At 39.3% G+C, this 18,935-nt stretch overlaps 1 protein-coding gene across 2 annotated transcripts; it reads right to left on the bottom strand.

Moving 5' to 3' along the window:
• Window positions 1–6,743: 6,743 nt before the first annotated feature.
• Window positions 6,744–18,609, bottom strand: Il22ra2 (interleukin 22 receptor subunit alpha 2). Of its 2 annotated transcripts, none has more exons than XM_042665531.1 (5): window positions 18,536–18,609; window positions 16,670–16,805; window positions 13,515–13,693; window positions 8,389–8,558; window positions 6,744–7,257 (listed from the first exon to the last, which is right to left on the bottom strand). In XM_042665531.1, the coding sequence occupies exons 1-5, from the start codon at window positions 18,594–18,596 to the stop codon at window positions 7,108–7,110; spliced, it is 696 nt and encodes a 231-aa protein (XP_042521465.1). In that variant the 5' UTR covers window positions 18,597–18,609; the 3' UTR covers window positions 6,744–7,107. The 2 variants fall into 2 exon arrangements, with proteins under 2 accessions (XP_042521465.1, XP_042521402.1); XM_042665468.1 differs by having other exon boundaries at window positions 6,744–7,263.
• Between the last annotated feature and the right edge of the window lie 326 nt (window positions 18,610–18,935).

Below are 18,935 nucleotides of genomic sequence, written 5' to 3' on the forward strand. Positions count from 1 at the left end.
TAATTTGATGTCTTTTTGGAACTGCCTGTGTTGTAAATTGTTGCCATCTTTATTGTAATGTTTTCTCATAATTTTTAATGAGCACTTTATAGATGTATAATAGTTTTCCAAAATAGTACTCGTATGCTCCAAATATAGTACTCCTAGAACAAGAATGGAAAACTTGCTTGGTGGCCAAATATACCTGTAAATGAAATTTTATTTGAATCTAGGCATCTTCCTATGTTTACATATTTTCAGTGGCTGCTTTTGACCTACAATGGTCAAGTTAGTTAGTTTTGAGAAATATTATATGGTTTCAAGCTGAAAATATGTACATCCTAAGCCTCTGCTTAAAAAAAAACAAAAACAACTTAGACTCACTGAAAACAATAAAACCTTCGTGTTTAGAACTGTACTTCTGTATTCTAAAAGGCTCCTAGGGTTTGTTTTTTTTTTTAAATAAAGCTCACCAAAGTCTGATTGAGGCCATTTAGTTAGTCATAGAATACAGAAAGGCACAATTTCTCACGGACTCCTTTTCACTTCTTCTGCATTTCCTCCCCATTCAACCACCCCCAAACCAAAGCCTTAGAAGAACACATCGGGGCTTTCCAAGTATGTCTGCAGGCTCTGCAAAACTCTGTAGATGTTTTAAAACTTTACAATTGACCTGTTTCTTAGAAAGAGGAAAGGTTTATTTCCACTCAGAGCTTTGCAGGCCTCTGGGGCCTGTGATGAAGCAGCACATGAGGGTAGGAGCAGGTGGCAGAGGAAGCTGCTCATGTTGTGGCGGTGAGGGAGCATGGGGAAAAAGAGAAGGGCTAGGGCCACACACTCACTTTCCAGGGAAACCCCTCATATCCCAACTTCCTTTTACTAGACACCACTTCCTAGGTGTTCTAATGGCACCATGGAACTCGAGACCAAGCTTTTAACACATTGGCCTCTTAGGGACATTTTAGATACAAATTATAGTAATTTTTTGTATTAAAAATAGTTGTTTATAGTTTTCTACTTCTGACTCCTCTGTTCCTAAATTATATATATATATATATATATATATATATATATATATGTTTATATATTATGTAACTTAAATCTGAGATTTCTTTGTTTGATTTTTCTGGATGACCTATGGGGAGTAATTAAGTCTCCTACTATCATTGTGTTGGGATCGAAGTATATTTTTAAGTCCAAGAATGTTTGTTTAACAAAGTTGGATACATTGCCAATTTGCTCATAAATGCTAACAATTGTTACATTCTGTTGATGGGAAGTTACCTTTATTAATAAGAAGTGACCTTTGTCTCTTCTGACTAAATTTGATTTGAGGTCTATTTCTTAAAAAAAATTTATTATTATGAAAATACTGTACAGAGGAGCTACAATTACATGGTAAAGATAATGAATACATTTCTTATCAAGCATTGTTGCTTCCTCCTTTGTTTCCCCATCTTATCCCTTTCCATAGCCCTTCTCCCCCCCTTCCAGGCCAAAGTTGTAAAGTTCGTTTTCGACATAACGACTTGTACATCTCATTGTTGCAATGGGTCCGCCTGTATCCCTATTTAAATGATTTGTTTTTTCCCTTCCCCTCCACAAATTATACCAACATCAAATACAGTGAAAGCAGGGGTTATACCGTGGGGGAGGGACATACAAAGAAACAAAGAAATCATCTTATAAATATGTTAGAAACAATCGCAAGAAAGAAATAAAAACATTTGAATACTTATCTTGGGGTTTATTTCACCTAACATCAACATATCTGAACTTTTCTGTTTGTTTGAGGTCTATTTCATCGGATATGAATATAACTATTCCTGCCTTCTTTCAAGGTCCATCTGATTGGAAGATCTTTTTTCAACACTTTAAGCTAATATTACCTGGTGCGATTTTTCTCTCTCTACTATTTCATGTATGCATTGATTTTCTGTGTGCTGGATTACTTTGAGTACTTCCATAGTACTGGTTTAATGGTATGATTTTTTGTTTTGTTTTTGCTTGTCATGATTGTTTTTGTTTGTCCGTTAGTTATGAATGACAGAGCTTTACTTAAGGTGAGTATTCTTGAGATGCTATTTTGATAGGTTTCCCATTGCTTTCTCTCTGTCGTGACTTTCATTCTTCTTTCTTGCTCTCTGTACTTAGTTGTTTGGTTTTTTTTTTTTTACTATAATATGTCATGTGGAGGTAATATCTGATCTGGTCTGTTGAGTGTTCTAAAAGCCTCCCGTATCTGAATAGACTTCTATTTTTCAAAATTTGGGAAGCTTTTTATTGCTATTGCTGTTGGATAGATTTCCTATGCCTTTTATTATCACCTACCTTCATCTCTACTCATCATTCATGTTTTGGTCTTTTCAATAGAATTCTGAAGTTCTTACAAATTCCTTGTATTGTGTGTGTGTGTGTGTGTGTTTTCCTCTGCTTTTTCTACTCTGTGTTCTATGCCTTCCAGCCCTGATATTTGGCTTTCCATTGTATCAACTCTGCTACGCAGAGGCTTACCACTGTGTTCTTCATCTTTAGGACTTCAGTGTGACGTTTTCCTCCCAGGAAGAAAACTCACTTTGTATGTCTTGCATTGATTGGGTTTTTCATTTGTTTATGTGTCTTCTTTGATCTCTTTTAGCTGTTTAGCTATATCCTCTTTAACTGTTTGCATTTTCTTAGTATTCATTTAGCTTTTTATTTTAATACTTATGAATTCATTTCTCTATGATTTCATTGACTTATTTATAAATATCTTCTTCTTACCAAAAGTCCTCTTGCATTTCATTGAAGGCTGTCATTGTTCCTTTGGCCTCAGGAAATGAGGTTTCCTCCAGTTCTCTAACATTCTGATCGATCATTTGTTGTGTAATTGTTGGGTTTGGAGGGATTTTATTTCCTTACTTTCTCATGCTTCTTGTCTTTACAGTGCAGTCTGTTACTGTTGTTATTTTTAGCATTTTACTCTAGATTCAGCATGCGAGCAAAACCATGTAATGAAATGAATTTTAAAGACAAGTCTATTAGCACATGCCCATAATCTTAGCACCTGGGAGGCTGAGGCAGAAAGATCAGGAGCTTGATGCCAGCCTGTGCTGTGTAAGGAGACTATCTCAGAAAGATCAGAGACTGTGTGTGTGTGTGTGTGTGTGTGTGTGTGTGTGTGTGTGTGCATGCGTGTGCGTGCACCAGTCCTTGAACCAGGGCCTGAGAATTCTCCTTAAGCAGTTTTGCTCAAGGCTTGGACTCTACCACTTTGAGCCACAGACCCACTTCCTGTTTTTTGGTGTTTTATTGGAGATAAGAGTCTCACAGACTTTCCTGTCTAGGCTGGTTTCAAACCACAATTCTCAGATCTCAGCCTTGAGTAGCTAAAATTAGTCTTGAGCCACTAGCATCTGGCTACAAAGACTTCCTTTAGGCTTGTATTAATAGAGTATACAAGAGATCTTGGCCTTTTGGCTATATACTCATAGAGCCATATGACCTCTGAAGGATATCAAATGGACCTTGAGTTGCTCTTATAAAAATGTTCTCTTTATAATTCCACCTGTTTTCAGTGCAAATAAAGATGAAAATTATACTAAATAATACAACCAAGATGAGAATCTGTAGGAAACATCAGAATTTGACTGACATTCCCTCCGTTGATGTACTGAGTAGAATAACCATATACCTTTTTTATATGGCCTTCTGGTATTCAAGCTGCATTATCTGTGTCATTTGCAGAAAGAAACACTTTTCAGCAATGTTCTCAATGGTAGAACATTTCCATGTCTGTCTGGACATGAAAATCATTTAATTTTTGGTAAAAAATGCACACCATTAACGGCACCTACTCATACTTTTGCTCTTTTAGTCAAGGATGTTTTTATAGAAAGTGATACAATGTCAAGTGAAAGTAAAGTAGATGGAGAACCTACTTGGTTTGTGCACTGGCAGTGAAAGTTCAGATGTTAGTTTGGTTTTCTGAACAGCAGGATTTACTTGGCTATCAACAGGGATCTGTCTCTACTGTTTCTCTTGGGTACTTTGTTCTCCACTTGTTAGTGGAGCTTGGCAGCTCCAGGCACAGTCAATGCTTGCAGTACATGGTTCCAGAGAAATCAGCAGGCTTTTTTCCTCTTTCCTGAATCAGTATTAGAGAACTCTGATTGACCTACCTGATTGCCCACTATTGATAGCCCTATGAATGCATGTGGTTAAGTGGGAAGACCTATTTCATAAGGATATAATCAGAGACAGGGAAAGGATAGTCAGGCCCTGTAGCTGTCATAAGAAGTCTTGGGGTTAGTAAACAAAATGAAGAATACATGTGAAAAGAGGGTGGACATCTACAAAGATGACACATACTCGACTCTAGAACCAAGCTTGGCCATGGTAGGATTAAAACAACAAGGTGAAGCTCTTTCCTGCCTTCAATATAAATTTCCAGTTGTACCTTGGCTGCAAGTAAACACGGGTCAGGGAAAAGTATTTTGTTCTAGAACAACCTTTAACGGACAAAAACTCCAAATGCAAATATCTGACAGACCTAGCTTATTCATTGTTGAGAGTGTCTGGCAAGTATTGCTTGTTGCTATCTGTATCTAACAGGGGGTCTAAAGAAGATGGGTGCAAGACTCCTGCTGGAAGGACCAGAATGCCATTTGGGCCAGCCCCTGCCACATCAGGCCAGTTGTGCATTGAAAAGATACAGTTTAAGTGCAAAGAGATTATAGCCTCAGCTGAATGATGTCTTTGGCACATTGTGGGCCAGATGTCTCTCTTTGGGCCACCCTATTCTGTAGAGTTTAATTCTGTGATTTGCTCTAAGTTACAATCAATCAGCAATGGGCCAAGAGTTCTGTCTTTGTTTAACACACCAAAAACAACCCTACTTTCCTTTCCAGGGTACACGATCTCAAAGGATCTAAGAAAACCTGCCAAATGATTCTGTTCTCAAAGTTCACCTATTCCTTTGGGTATATGACATAAAAGTTAAGGAAACAAAGCAGTTTGACATAAGAATCAAAGATTATAGTTTTGAAAGGCTTGTCAAGATTTCATTGGAGGTCAGTCTTGATGTTATTACATTTCGTGGGTATTTTTTCTCCTTACTTGAAAAATTGTAGCTTTATTTAGAAAACAGGTTTCTCCTTTTCCCTTGAAGTTAGTTTCATAGAAATGACTGGTATTAGCCTTAAAAGCAACTTCAAAAGTAACTTACAGGTAACTGAATATTGGGCAATAAATGTATGGATTTAAAAGATCAAAAGGTTTGGCTTGGTGCTTTACACTTGCAATCCGAGGTACTGAAGAAGTAGAGATAAACAGAATCACAGTTCAAGGACTGCCCAGGAAAATGTTAGTCAGACCCTATTCGAAAAACAAGGTGTGCAAGATGCACAGGCCTCTGGTCCCAGACATTTGGGAGGCAGAGGTAGGAGGATCATAGTCTAAGGTCATTCTGAGACCTTATCTGAAAAACTCTGGAAATCAGAGTTTCCACCATCCAGAAAACAGCCAGTACAAAGGACTAAATGTCAGAAATTTGCATTTAAAAACAAGCAATGGGGTTAATGTGCTAGTGTGGAGTGAGCAAAGTGAGAATTAGGAAATGAATGACATGACATCTGAGCAACAGTGAAAATAGAAAATGAACTGTGCGGAGCTAGGAAGACCATAATGACTTTGGTTTCATCCATACAGGACAACCATTGGAATTCTCAGATTTATGCTCAAAGGCTTGGCCTGGGCACTCTGCTGAGCCCAGAGCAAGGCAAGCAGAGTGAGGTGGTAGCCATCATTATCTAGAGGCGACAAGATGGTGGCCTGGAATAGAGTGGTTGCAAAAAGTATCCTATTTTGAAGTGGAGCCAACACAACTTCTTGATGCACTAAATATAGAGTGAGAGGGGGCAATGATGGCTCTATGGCTTTTAGCCTGACAACTATAAGAGTGGATTCCCATGTGATCACAGTGCATGCTCAGTGAATGCCTGGAGCCCTTCCACTCCTTGGCTGGAACTAAGGATGGGCTTAAAATGTCTAGGTAGTATTTCATCTGACAGACTTAATCCCTGTGTCTTTTTTAAAGAGTGGAGATAACAAATATTTCAGAATATAAAGCAAAACATGGCAAGATTTATTGAGATAAATGACAGTGTGTTCTTAGCATGATGAAGAATGTGACAAACATCGTTTCCTATGAGACATTTTATATTTGCCTATGCATACCAAAGTGCTCAAGCATGAAGACAAAACCAAAGCTAACAAACTAAAAGCCCAAACTGATGCTACCTAATAACTTTCATGAGGCAACTGTAACCATTTCTTTTATCATCGGGCTTTAGAACTGCCCTATTTCATACACTTAAATGCTGTTGGCACATACAGTCCCTATTCCTCACCCATCCCATGGATTTCACTGCCCTCCCCCATGCTCTTTGCTTATCATCCGCCCTGCAAAGAACAAAAATCAAAAAGATCACAAATAAAAGAAGAGGGGCTGGGAAGGTGGCTCAGTGGTAGAGCGCTTGCCTTGCATGCATGAGGCCCTGGGTTCGATTCCTCAGCACCACATAAGAAAAATAAAGCTGTGGCTCAAGTGGTAGAGCACTAGCCTTGAGCTGAAGAGCTGAGGAACAGCACCCAGGCCCAGAGTTCAGGCCCCACGACCGGACCCCCCCCCCCCAAAAAAAAAAAATTCAATTCAATTCACAAATAAAAGAAGAAAAGAAGCTAAAATTCCAAAGCAGAGACAATAATCTCTCAGATTGTAATACTACTTTATAAAAAGAACCTTGGCATTTTTATTAAAATCCATTCATCATAGATTTTTCATCTATATTTTCCCATTTTATCACAGTAAATATTGTTAGAGATGTCACATTCAGAAATGCAGTTCTGCATTTCATAGAGCTCTTTTATTCTTTGCCTTGGCTTTCAGTTCTAATTTATGATCAGTGTTGCTCAAATTTAGTTTGCAAGTGAAGTATACAGAAAGAATGAATATACAAAGAGGTCCCTAACAGTCCTAGTGAACATGGTTTTAAGAAAATGAAAACAATTTTCAGTGAGATTCTACAAGCAGGATCGTTAGATTTGTGACGTGCTTCGACTTGCATGTGGCAGGAATCTCCAGACCCATCAGGGAATTTTCACACACTGCTCATCACTTCTCGGGCTGCTTCTGCCTAACATGGGCTGATGGATTTCCGCCACTACACAGTAGCCAGAGTGAGGTGTGAGAGCCCCAATTGCAACAACTCTTCCAGCTCCTTCATAGATGTTTTGCTCCTGTATCTAAGGGAGAAAAAGTGAGTGATAAATGATTTCCAGTGAGTCACTGATATATTTTGGTGTTGTGAAAATCATTGAGTTTTACAAGGTATGGTAGTAGCTGGGTGTCTGGCTTCCTTCCTAGACACATCCCTTTTTCTAGAGACTTGGGATGTAATCTGGAATGGGACATGTCAAGTGGCCAAGTAAGAACTACTGAGGGCTGCTGATTAACTGGCCCCTTGATCAGAGTCTCTTTTTCAGGGATTTCAATTGTACAGTAAGGAGAAAGGCGCTGACTCTCAGAGATAACTATAGATGACAACAGAGACAGAAAGTCAGAGATAGAGCAGGATCCTGTAGCACTCGCTTCCCATTTCCTTTCTCTTTTGTACAAAGCCTGGCAGCACTTGGTTTCTTGTTTCTGGTTGCCCCTGAGTTTGCTGGATATCTCCAAATAAAACTTCTCTTTCATTTCTTTTGAATTTGAATTCATTTCAGTGCAGGTTGTGTTCCTTCTAACCAAAGGGATCCTATCTCAAATGGATATATGAAAGGAACATTCAATTCACTAAGCTCAGAGAAAGGCACCGATGGTCAATAAGTAGTAAATTGCCCTAGCAAAATTGTTATATAGAATATACTGATTCAACAGCTGCTAAATTAAAATGTTGAAATTTGGAACTGCCTATCCTTCAATATGCAGGAAAGAGAGTGTAATAGAATTAAATTTAAAGAAAAAGAGAGCGTGTAGACAAGCTGAGTGATTGAAAGGGCAAATATGGATACTCACAACACATACACACATTCACACATATATAATACATTCACATATAAATTCTAATGGTGATAAACTGTTTACCACTGATGTCAAAAGAGAAAAAGAAGGAAAATGGAAAGGAAGAGGCTGAAGAGTAGCAAAAGAGAAGATGCATAACATGGTCAATATGTTGGCTTAAGACAAAACAAAGACTATAATACCAACATTCAGGGGGGCTGAGGTATTTCTGGAGTTCAAAGCCAGCCTGACCTACATAGTAAGACGCTGATTCAACAAACAAGCAAACAAACAACCCCCCCCCCCCAAAGAGTGCAAAACACCAAGTCAATTACAGGCAACAGTACTAATATCTATTCCTCTGAACTTACCTTTTGTAATGAATTGTTGATTAAAAAAACTCGGTATACTAAGTCATAGTAATTTTCCACAGTTATATTTGTTCCTTTTTGGTGTCTATATGGCAAATCGGGGGCATGCAGAATTATCAACAAAGATCTGTTATGTTGGGTTACATTCACCACTGGAGGGTCTATATTTGCTGGGAAAACAATAAAAATTGTTAATGAATGACTCGAAAAACATTGAGATAGTTAACATAGACACAATATTACCATGAAGAATGATTATATTCAGAAATCAAAGCAAGTTGGGCAAATGTCCTCAGAATAACTGGGCTTTACTGTGTTTATCCTGTTTGTCTTAAGTGTTTAGAAGAGAAAGGCTTTCCACACTCCCATCCAGACTAATTTGGAACTGAAAGTTCAGCTCTATCAGTGTTTTGTCCATGTTCATAGAAGAAAGAATTTCCCCTTGTTTACACTTTTTACCTCTAAAGGAGCTGGTATTTAATCCTTATGGTGCTTTTCATGCTCCAAATTCTTATGACCCTCTTGTCTACCATCTATAAACAAGGAGAATGAGTCCTAGCTCAGTTTTGCATAGTAGTATGATGTGTCATTGATTCCCTCTTTGATAAAAAAGGATACTTTGAACATTCTTATCATGTACTCAACACTCCACCCTTGATCCTTGTATTTTTCAGTGCTGGAGATAATCTCCAGCACTGAAAAATACAAGGATCAACATTGACTTCCCCTAAACCAGATTTTCTTGTATGTGACTGTGTTTCTACTTCCTTCATTTGGCGCAATTATACATTCTTGTGCATTTTTTCTGATTAAAATATTCATATTTATGCTGAGAACTATTTTTTCCATATGGCCCAAGCTATGATTAATGACAAAAAATTTTGTACTCATGGACATAGTTATCTTGTTCTTTGAATGTATCAATCCATGTTCATGGGTTTCAACAGGCCGATGGTATAGTTAAATAACAGAGCTATTGCCCTTTTGTGAAAAAGTGTATATTTCAGTCATTGGCCTAGAAGTATCAGTGAGTTGAGTAGTTGACATCTTCAGGCCTCTTGGTCTGTGATCTGTGATGTTAGAGTTTGCAAGAGGATGGTCATTCTTCATCATTCACTGGATTCTAATTATGTTCCAAGGCCAAATCAATTACTTTACTCACTGATTTTTCTTCAATGCTGGAAAAAAAATCCCCAAACAGGACTCTTGATTGAACTCAGTCTTCTGTATGAAGGTAAGTACTCTACCACTGAGCTATATCTCCAACCTCTCTTTTAAACATTTTCTTCCCATGAATACATCAATCTACTGATTTCTTCTAACTTCTTAATTATTCCCTACACATCCCTGTTCCTTCACAAAATTACACATCTCAAGCATCTTTTGGTGAAGTTCCCTTACTAGCTTGTCTTACAAAACAGTTTTTCTCATTCAATGCTCTCTTCCTAGACACTATAATCTAGAGCAGGTTGTGCAAATGAGTCACAGATAGATTTGTATCTTTAACAGAGACCTTACCTTTAAGTCTTTTAACTCTCTATAGACATTACCCTTGGATACTTCAAAGCATCTTAAACTCAATGCATCCAAAATTGAATTCATTCTTCTTGATTATTGTGCATTCCACCAGACTAGCCTTTTCCCATAAAACCCCATCACAAACAACCACAATCTAGTTATGCAAAAAAGATTGCCTTTGGAATTTTTCCTTCCTTACCAGTATACTCAAACTGTCACCAAATCCTGCCAATTTTTTTCTGCTAAATGTCCCTCTAATGGTATACTTATTTTCTATAGTTCTTCTAGTTATCCCATTTAAAATTATACTTTGCTCAGAGTGTTTGCTTAGGATGTACACGGTGGGTTTAACTCTGAGTATCGATAAAGGTGTTGTTTACAAATACATTTTTGTTTTCTAGAGGAAGTCACAACCCCTAGTGGAGAATCTGATACCAGGCTTGCTTTTTGAGTCCCACTGTATGTCTACTCCATTCCACAGGCCCTACTTCTCTCACATTCGCTCTGCCTCCTCCTGCCAGAGCGCCTTTACAAATGCTCTCCTCTGTCCTCTGTGACCTTATTCATCTTCAGATATCAACTCAAGTGTCCCTTTCTTGGGAAGTTTTCTCCTGACATCTCTGGCCACATCCCTCCGTTTAAGAATTCACAGAAGCATGAGTCTTCTTTCTTTTGTATCACTAGACATACTATCATTTAGGATGCATGATTATTTTAAATATATCTGTCTTCCCTATTAAACAGAATGTTCTAGAAAGAAGGAGGCTACTGTGCTTGCCAAGCTGCCTCGGGATCCAGTTAAATGCCTGGATCAAAGTAAATACTTCATAACTAATTCCCAAATGAATAAAGAGAAAAGATGATTCTGACTGTAGCCGATCACACCAGAATATCAGATCTATTCCAAAACAGGTCACATTTATTTTTAGTCCAAGAAATTCTGGCATCAGATAATGCTGAAATCTTACTGAGCATCAAATGCTACTTTAACTTTCCTTTTTCTGTTTAAAAAAATGTTGTCTCTAGATAGACACCAGAAAGCAGAACTTCTAAATGAACGACTATGCCCTGCAACTCACAAGAGATGCTGGCTGAGCAATGCATACCAGTGGCTCATTCATCTGCACCTTAGGCTTTTGCAACAGCTTGTTCTCAAATCTGATTTTTTCAAAACAGGTTTTTTACAGAGCCTCAGGGGCTGTGGGGGGACAAGGACAAGCTGAAGTTTGAGGAGAAGGTTGACTGGGCATGGCTCCTCACAATTGCTTGGGAAAGAGTAGTTCTAGCTTTTAACTGTTTTATTGACGGATTTCTTACTCATTTACCTGTGAAACCCTGGCATAAGAAGGATTTTCTTTTCTTATGCTAGTAATGTGTATTGAACTCAGGTCCTGGCACTAGCCTTAATTCTTTTGTTCAAAGCTACCACTCTACCACTTGAACCATAGCTTCCCTTCTGGCTTTTTGGTGGTTAACTGAAGAGAACTGACTCATGGACTTTCCTGCTCTGGCTGGCTTCAAACCTAGATCCTCAATACTCAGATCTCAGCTTCCTGAGTAGCTAGGATTATAGGTATGAGCCAGTAGTATTTGGTGAAAAGGCTTTTTGAAGCTCACTTCCTGAGAGTTTTTTTTTTCTTTTCTGAAAAGTGGCCATGAAGTAAGAATCTAAGCCCCTTTGAACTCAATTTAGAGTACTCGTAATTGCCAAAAAATAGAAGCAAGCCAAAATACCCATCAATTGAAGAGTGGATAAATAGAAAGTAGTATACCCATATAATGGAGTATTATTTGGCCTACATACCCTGTACTGTACAATGTGTAGTGCTGCTAAGCTGTAGACCAGGCGTAATGCATGCTTTTACAACTTATATTTTCCATTCTTTGGGATATAACCCCATCAGCATGGATTTCGTGGAAAGAAAACTGGTGTTGAGCCCTTTATATAATGCCCTGCTCCAGAGGCACTTGCGTGCTATCTGGCCATAAGCTTTTGTTTTGTATTGAGTTCCCCTCAAATCAAGAAGGGGTAAAACATTAGAATGAAAACTTCTATCTTACTAGGTGAACTTTGCTGTTTTACTATTTTATCAGTAGATTCCTCCCCACTTACAACCCACCCATAGATGCAGCGAATACATTATCCATGAGCATACCCCCACAGTACATTGCTTATGACAAAGAAACTATTACTCTGGAAGAAGTAAAGTCTCACACTCACCAAATGATGTTACCTTACCATATATCCCATTACTCAATAATTGGTCTTTAGAAGAAGGTGAAAAGGATATTGAAAACTCAAATAGACATGTCTTGTGAAGTGGCATATGAAATATTATATGCTGTGAGCCTGTCAACAGCATACAGTTTCATAGAATACACTGGATTCAAAACTGGAGGTGAGAAGGGCAAGTCTCGGTATTACACATAGTGAAAAACCAATCTTTTTTTTTCTATTTGCTTGACTTTTAGTTCTTCTGGTTTATAACTAAAATAATTTCAAAGGAAATTATTAGGTGGCTGCCACTAATCATTTAGAGTTCCTTGTGCCATTTAACCAACAAAGAGAAAATGAAGTTGTCAAAGATAATTAGTTCCGATTATTTAATGGGGAAACAGAGCTGCTATAAATACAGTAGGGTCAGATAGAAGGATGTTTTGTTTAGTATTCTCTAGAATGCCTCTGAGAACTTCCATATTCAGAAATAAAATGAACGTAATATTATATCAAGCCAATACCGGAAAGACTGAAAGTACTAATAAACGAAGAGCTGAGAAGCTGGACGAAAAATAAAAGTGATGGTTGAAGTGGGGGTCTGGCATCTCATACCTGTAATCCTAGCTACTTAGGAGGCTGAGCTCTGAGGACCAAGGTTCAAAGCTAGCCTGGGCAGGAAAATCTGTGACACTCTCATCTCCAATTAAGCACCAAAGTAGAGTTGTGGCTCATGTGATAGAGTGCTAGTTTTGAGGGAAAAAATTAAGCTCAGAGACAGTGCCCAGGCCCTGAGTTCAAGCCTCAGTACTTTTTTTCTCTTCTTTTCGCTTGATTTTTTATACAAGGTCTGTTAGTAATGTTTAATTTTGTAACTTAGATCTTAGATGATAATATATTATTTTGTGAACATGACTAAACTAGAATACAAAAGATATTAAAGGTAGATATGAGAGATTTTGGTGTCTCCTTTCGAAGATGACACTAAAGGACCTCATTTCCTCAATAGAAAATCCTTATAATGTGAGTTTTTAGGGACTTAATATCTCATATTTTGGAGACAGATAGGGCAATATGGCTCTTGCTCTTGTGAAAAATACCTTGTTCAGAAGTAACAATCTGTCACATTTCAGAGTGAAGGCTCTATAGTCAGAAAATAATTTCAGTACCAACTCAGGGAGAACAAACCTTGAAACTGAGCAATGGCCAAACCTCTACAATTGATTTTTCTAGGCTGTCAAATGAGGATACCAAAAGCTACCCCCAGAGCTGTCCTGAGAATTCTGTCATGTGACAGCACCACGTGGTCTTCAGTACAGCATGGTGCCTGGAAACTGACCCAGCTGCTTAGGGCTGTTCAGGGGCCAGAAGCAAAGCACCTCCCAGCACTCACTTGCCCACCAAGGAGTGAAGCGGCGTGTGATGGTCCATCCGGAGTAGCTCCCAGCCGAGGCCATCATCACCCTCCCGTAATAAGGCTCCTGCAGATTGGACGTTTCATTAGTGAGGTCACAAAAGAGTTCCTGTATCCCCCAACACTCCTCTTTGTTCTTCCATTCTTTCTGTCCATACCTGAAGAAAGGCAAAAGACAAAGACCTGAGTTTCTTTTCTGCATAAAAGGAGTCTGGTTCTTTCACAGTGTTGTTATATTTTTTGGTGTGCTGGATCTGAGGCTTGATCTTAAGGCCTTATGCTCTACCACTTGAGCCACAGCTCCATGTCTTACTTTTTGCTGCTTAATTGCAGATGAGAATCTCATGGACTTTCTGACTGACCTGGTTTCCAGCCAGGAGCTCTTAGCCACCTGAGTAGCTAGCATTACAGATATGAGTCACTATATATTGGCTTAGAGTATTATTGTTGTTTTTTGTTATTTGGTCCTAGGACGTGAACTCTGAGCCTGGGTGCTGTCCCTCAGCTTTTCAGCCCCAAATTAGTGCTCTACCACTTGAACCACTTTTGGTTCCAGTTTTGGCTTTTTTGGTGGTTAACTAGAGCTAAGAGTCTCATGGGCTTTACTGTTCAGGACTGGCCTTGAGTCATGATCCTTAGATCTCGGCCTCCTGAGTAGCTAGGATTATAGGCGTGAGCCACTGGTACCTGGTTCAGATTGAAACCTGTTCTCTGATATCAGTACCCTGTATGGTTACCTTGGAGAGGATTTGGAATTTTCCTTCTTAGTAACCAAAGTGTTAGCTTGCTAAAAGATAAATGGAAGCTTGAGATCTATATCATTAACCTAAGGGGCTTTATTTATATATTTATTTTAGTACCTAGCCAACTAAGCTTCTTCAGGTAAACAAACCAACATCTGTTTTTAAGTACTCATCTTCCACATCCTTACTGCTTCAGAGGTTCCAACTCTGAGAGTTTACTTCTCATTAGCTCATTATTGAATAATAAGTTGCTTCTGAGAAGTTTCTATCACTTGCCATCTCAAGTGATGTTTACTGAGCACAGAGGGCTTGTCTTTTTTATTGAAAATTGATCAGAGGTTGTGGTGAGGGTGCTGTAGGCCGTCCTGTGACTCGGGCAGGGAGAGAGGGTGAGAAACCACTGCACGAAGCCAAGAGGCAATGATGAGACAGATAGACTCAGCCTCAAGCCAGGTGATAATGCCACAGCCAAAGGGAAGATTCAGACTTGAGTTCCTCATAGTCACAGATCAAAACAAATGCAGTCACGTCCTGGCAGAGAGCAGCACAGGAAGAAGAGGCTGGGGCAAAGGCTCTCCTGGGCGCAGGGCCTACAATCTCACTTTCTAGCCATATCATGAGGAATGCTGGGCTACACTCTTCAGGCTGTGTAATGACAACAATTTGAAGACCTGAGGATTAAAACAGAGCCAACAACAACACAGTTGGATGATTCTTGAATGTTGTTTCTTGCTGAGATATTGACACTGCAGGCTGACCCTAGTTATAATAACAGAGTTCCCATTTTTTATGAGACCTCATTTTTGTTGTATTTGTAAAGGTATGGATGTTAACATTGAATCACAGGAATTGGATATAACCAAATGGAAGTTTTCAGAATTATTGTTTTGTATTGCATTGTAGCTGGGTGCTGGTAGCTCATGCCTGTAATCCTAGCTACTCAGGAAGCTGAGATCTAAGGATCCTGGTTTGAACTCAGTCCAGGCAGGAAAATCTGTGAAACTCTTATCTCCAATTAACTGTAAAAAACTGGAAGTGGAGCTGTGGCTCAAAATGCTAGCTTTGAGCAAAAGAGCTCCGGGACAGTGCCCATGGCTGAGTTCAAGCCCCACAATGGACACACACACACATACACACACACACACACACACACACACACACACACAAATCTGCATTGTGCTGTTGAGGAATGGATTCAGGGTCTGAAATTTATATAAGAAGAACTCAAAATTCAAAATTCTTCCATGGTTATTTAAAGTTTAATCTTCATTAGCTTGTGCTAAAAGGGTTTTTAATACACTTTTTATTGTCGTCACCAACAGGTCTAGTTTGGACCCATGTATACTGCCTAAGGGAATGTTACAGTGAGAACCAGTCTCTATTTCCTATATGCTGGAAGCATCCTCATAGCTTTACAAATCAGTTTGTGTGATGAAGAATCTTTATTATAAAGATTTGTATGTTTTATAACTGGCAAACCAAATATACAGAGAAATGCAGGAGCCATTAAAGACCAACTTTCTGGGGATGTTCCTTCTGAGATTATTATAGGAAACTCTAATTGAGGATTTATTTCAGGTTAGAGAGACATGGATACATTCATGGAATAAAACTTGTTATTTTGGCTCACATCAGTATCTTATTTTCTGAAATTCTAAGACATTTAGAAAACTGTAATATTTTTTGTGTCATGTTCAACCAACATCAAACAGCCAGGAGGATAGCCTCAAAAAATTTAAAAAGAAAATGAAAAAGCCTTAAGGGATGTTGATGAATGGGAGTGTCTGTTATTTTCAAATCAGAACAGTCAGTTGTTTCTAAGCCCTGACTGAAGAAAGGAATAGATTGTATCTGAAGTTTGGCGAGGATCCCTTAAGTTTGCCGATTCTGTGAAAAGAGCATGTAGCATCGTGTCCCACTTCATGTTTGTGCTCACAGGAGTCATTCGTATTTGAAAAGAACTTTCTAGAAAGTAATTCTCACTCTAAAAATTGACTTTTAGATTAAAACTGTATCTTTACACATTCATTTTTATGTTTGCCACAAATCCATTTCAATCAATAAACAGTGTCACTCTAATTGGAAATCTACTATGTGCCAAACAATTAATCTGGAAAATATATAACGGGAGCCCACCACGTTCTGGGCACCTGCTGTGCAAAGGTCTCAGGGCTGAGTTCCCGAGGCCTCATATGTCTCCTGTCTAGATTGCACCTCCTGTCTTCCAGCAGGAAGCCTTCAAACAAGAAAGTCCCTCTGTCCCTACCTCTGCTTCTTCCCAGCTTGAATGAACTCCCTTGGAAAAAGCCCAGACCCAACAGTCTAGTGCATTCCAGGACATGTTATCCCTGAGGGCTTCTCTGTTGGCCAGAGGAAGCTCATATTACTTACATTTTGTACTGCACAAAATAAATACTGTCATTGCTGGAAGAGGCCCTCCCTGGCTGCCAGTGCAAAATGTTGTGAAAATTTCGGGACCGAAATTGAACCCTCTGAGGCTTCAGAGATTCATGGGCTGACTGAGCTTCTGAAAGAAGAAGAGGAGAAACAAAACATTGAACATTATCATCAGCAGGATTGTTATTGGCAGTACTTTTTAATGTAATTCCTACATCAAGATCCCTGGAGCCGTTGCTGTAAGGCTCAGAAATTGCGTTCTGGGAAGAGCTCAGAAATTGTCTTTTTCTTTTTCTTATTTTCTTTTTTTGGACTAATGTAAAACTTTTGATGCACAACAAACTTCCTGCCTTCCTCCCTTCCTCCCTTCCTCACTTCCTTTTATCTTTCTTTCCTTCCATCCTCTCTTCCTTTTTTCCTCTTTCTTGTTCTTTTTGGCAATCCTGGGACTTTTAAGCACTTTACCCCTTAAGAGAGGAGGACTGACTTTGTAGAAAACCCAAAGCTCTATACCTTTTAGCTTTGGCTTTGAAGATAGAGCCTCCTGCTTTTGTCCAGGCCAGCCTCAGACCATGATGCTCCTGTCTCTGCCTCCCCAATTGCTGGGATTATGATTGCCAGCCATGGTGCCCATCTCTTCTTCTCTTATTTTATCTAACCATCTTACTGTTACCACCCACAATAACAACTCTGTACCAGAAACCAAGGGACTTTTATCTCTATTCACATCAAATTTCTCATCTCTTCCATGAGAGAAGTATTACTATAATCTTTTATAGACTAAAGACTAAGTTTTAGAAACGTGAAGGGACTTGCTCAACAGCAAGTGGTAGAGTGGATTTTTCTGACTGACCAAAGGAAACCAAGAGCAAAGTCTCAGGAGAGAGGAACTTATAGAAGAAGCAGCACATCAGAGGTTGAGAAAATTCTTTCTCTTCTTCTTCCTTTGAGCACAGAACATTGACCAGATGTGGACATTCAACATACAACAGGCTATGTTCCATTTATGCAGTTCCTACACCCACTAAATAAGGTAAATATTCTTACTACTTTATTTTCCAATGGAGGTTATGGACCTAGAAGATGTAGGCCATAATTATTTTAGTAGCATTTAAATTCCTTCTAAATGAGTTCTTGCTGTTAGCAAGGGCCAGGGGCACAGTCGACTCCTCTTTTCAGATGGCTGGAAGATGGTAGCTTGGGTTGTTTTATGTATAGTCATGGGAAAAGTATATGGCCATAGGCATTTGTTTAAGCCACTTACATTGAGAGGGCCTGTCCGTTGCCTTGGGAGTTCAGCGCCCTGAATGAAAGGTGTGCTGTGGTGCTAAGGTGTTCTGCACACTTGCTGAGGTCTGTAAACATCAGCAGTGAGCTCTCCCGAGTTGTTTATGGTCCCTAGTCTGTGCCAGGCACTGCTCTAAAAACTTGGTGTGTACATTAACTCACTGAACTTTCAAAGTGGTCCACATTCACCTTCCCACAGAGGAGGAAATAGAAGCACAGTGTGTTAATGAACATGTTGAGTGGATGGCAGATGTAAAATCTAGACCCTGTTTCACCTAACCATTATGCAACAGCGCCCCTTCAAGGTAAGAGCAGTTCTGAAGACAGACAAGGAAATGTGCATAGAGTTAACCTGTGTGAAGATCTCTGCACCTGTGTAGCTGGCAGGCACTCATTAGGTACTGGCATGGTTCTTGAGGCTGCAGAAGGAAACTGACCCCATGTTGGCACTGTTTAGCAATCAAAATAAGATGGAATCTTTACAAAGCCTAGAAAAACAGCGTAAGTGTTTCTAATAGCCTCATGATTCTACTCAGGCAGAGCTGGGCAATGGAAAGGAGTTGAAGCACTTACCTCCTCCACTGGTCAGGAAGACCCCGATGAGGAAGCCTAGAAAGCAATGTTTAGGCCCCATGGTTGCAGGTGGACTGCTGCCTTTGATGAGGGAGACAGCTCAGAAGAGGGAACTATACACGTTGACCAACCTCTTTTTAGGCTTAGCCAATGAAAATGTTTTCTTGAAGCTGTTTTTTGCCATTTATAAGTCATGGAAATGTGTATAAGCTTGGAACATTTTTTGGTGGCGGTGTTTTTTTTTTTTCCTAGGGCTTTGTGAACAGACCCCCACGGGCAGGGAAGAACCCAGGTTTTGCAAGTGGCATGTGGGTGAGTGACAGCATCAGCCACTCACCTGCCGGAAGGGCTTTAGGAAGCAGGATGTGAGTGTGACTTTGAGTGCTGGGCTTGGCCAGGA

This window comes from Dipodomys spectabilis, unplaced genomic scaffold (genome assembly GCF_019054845.1).
Source record: "Dipodomys spectabilis isolate Male_0828 unplaced genomic scaffold, ASM1905484v1 ptg000001l, whole genome shotgun sequence".
Classification (NCBI taxonomy): Eukaryota; Metazoa; Chordata; class Mammalia; order Rodentia; family Heteromyidae; genus Dipodomys; species Dipodomys spectabilis.

Excerpts from the sequence above, each read along its gene's own strand:
- Il22ra2 (XM_042665468.1), bottom strand. The coding sequence starts at position 18,596 with ATGGGGCCTAAACATTGCTTTCTAGGCTTCCTCATCGGGGTCTTCCTG. Across the intron at positions 13,694-16,669 it reads TATTTTGTGCAGTACAAAAT|GTATGGACAGAAAGAATGGA; the intron begins GTAAGTAATATG and ends GCCTTTCTTCAG. Across the intron at positions 8,559-13,514 it reads CTTCACTCCTTGGTGGGCAA|CAAATATAGACCCTCCAGTG; the intron begins GTGAGTGCTGGG and ends TTGTTTTCCCAG.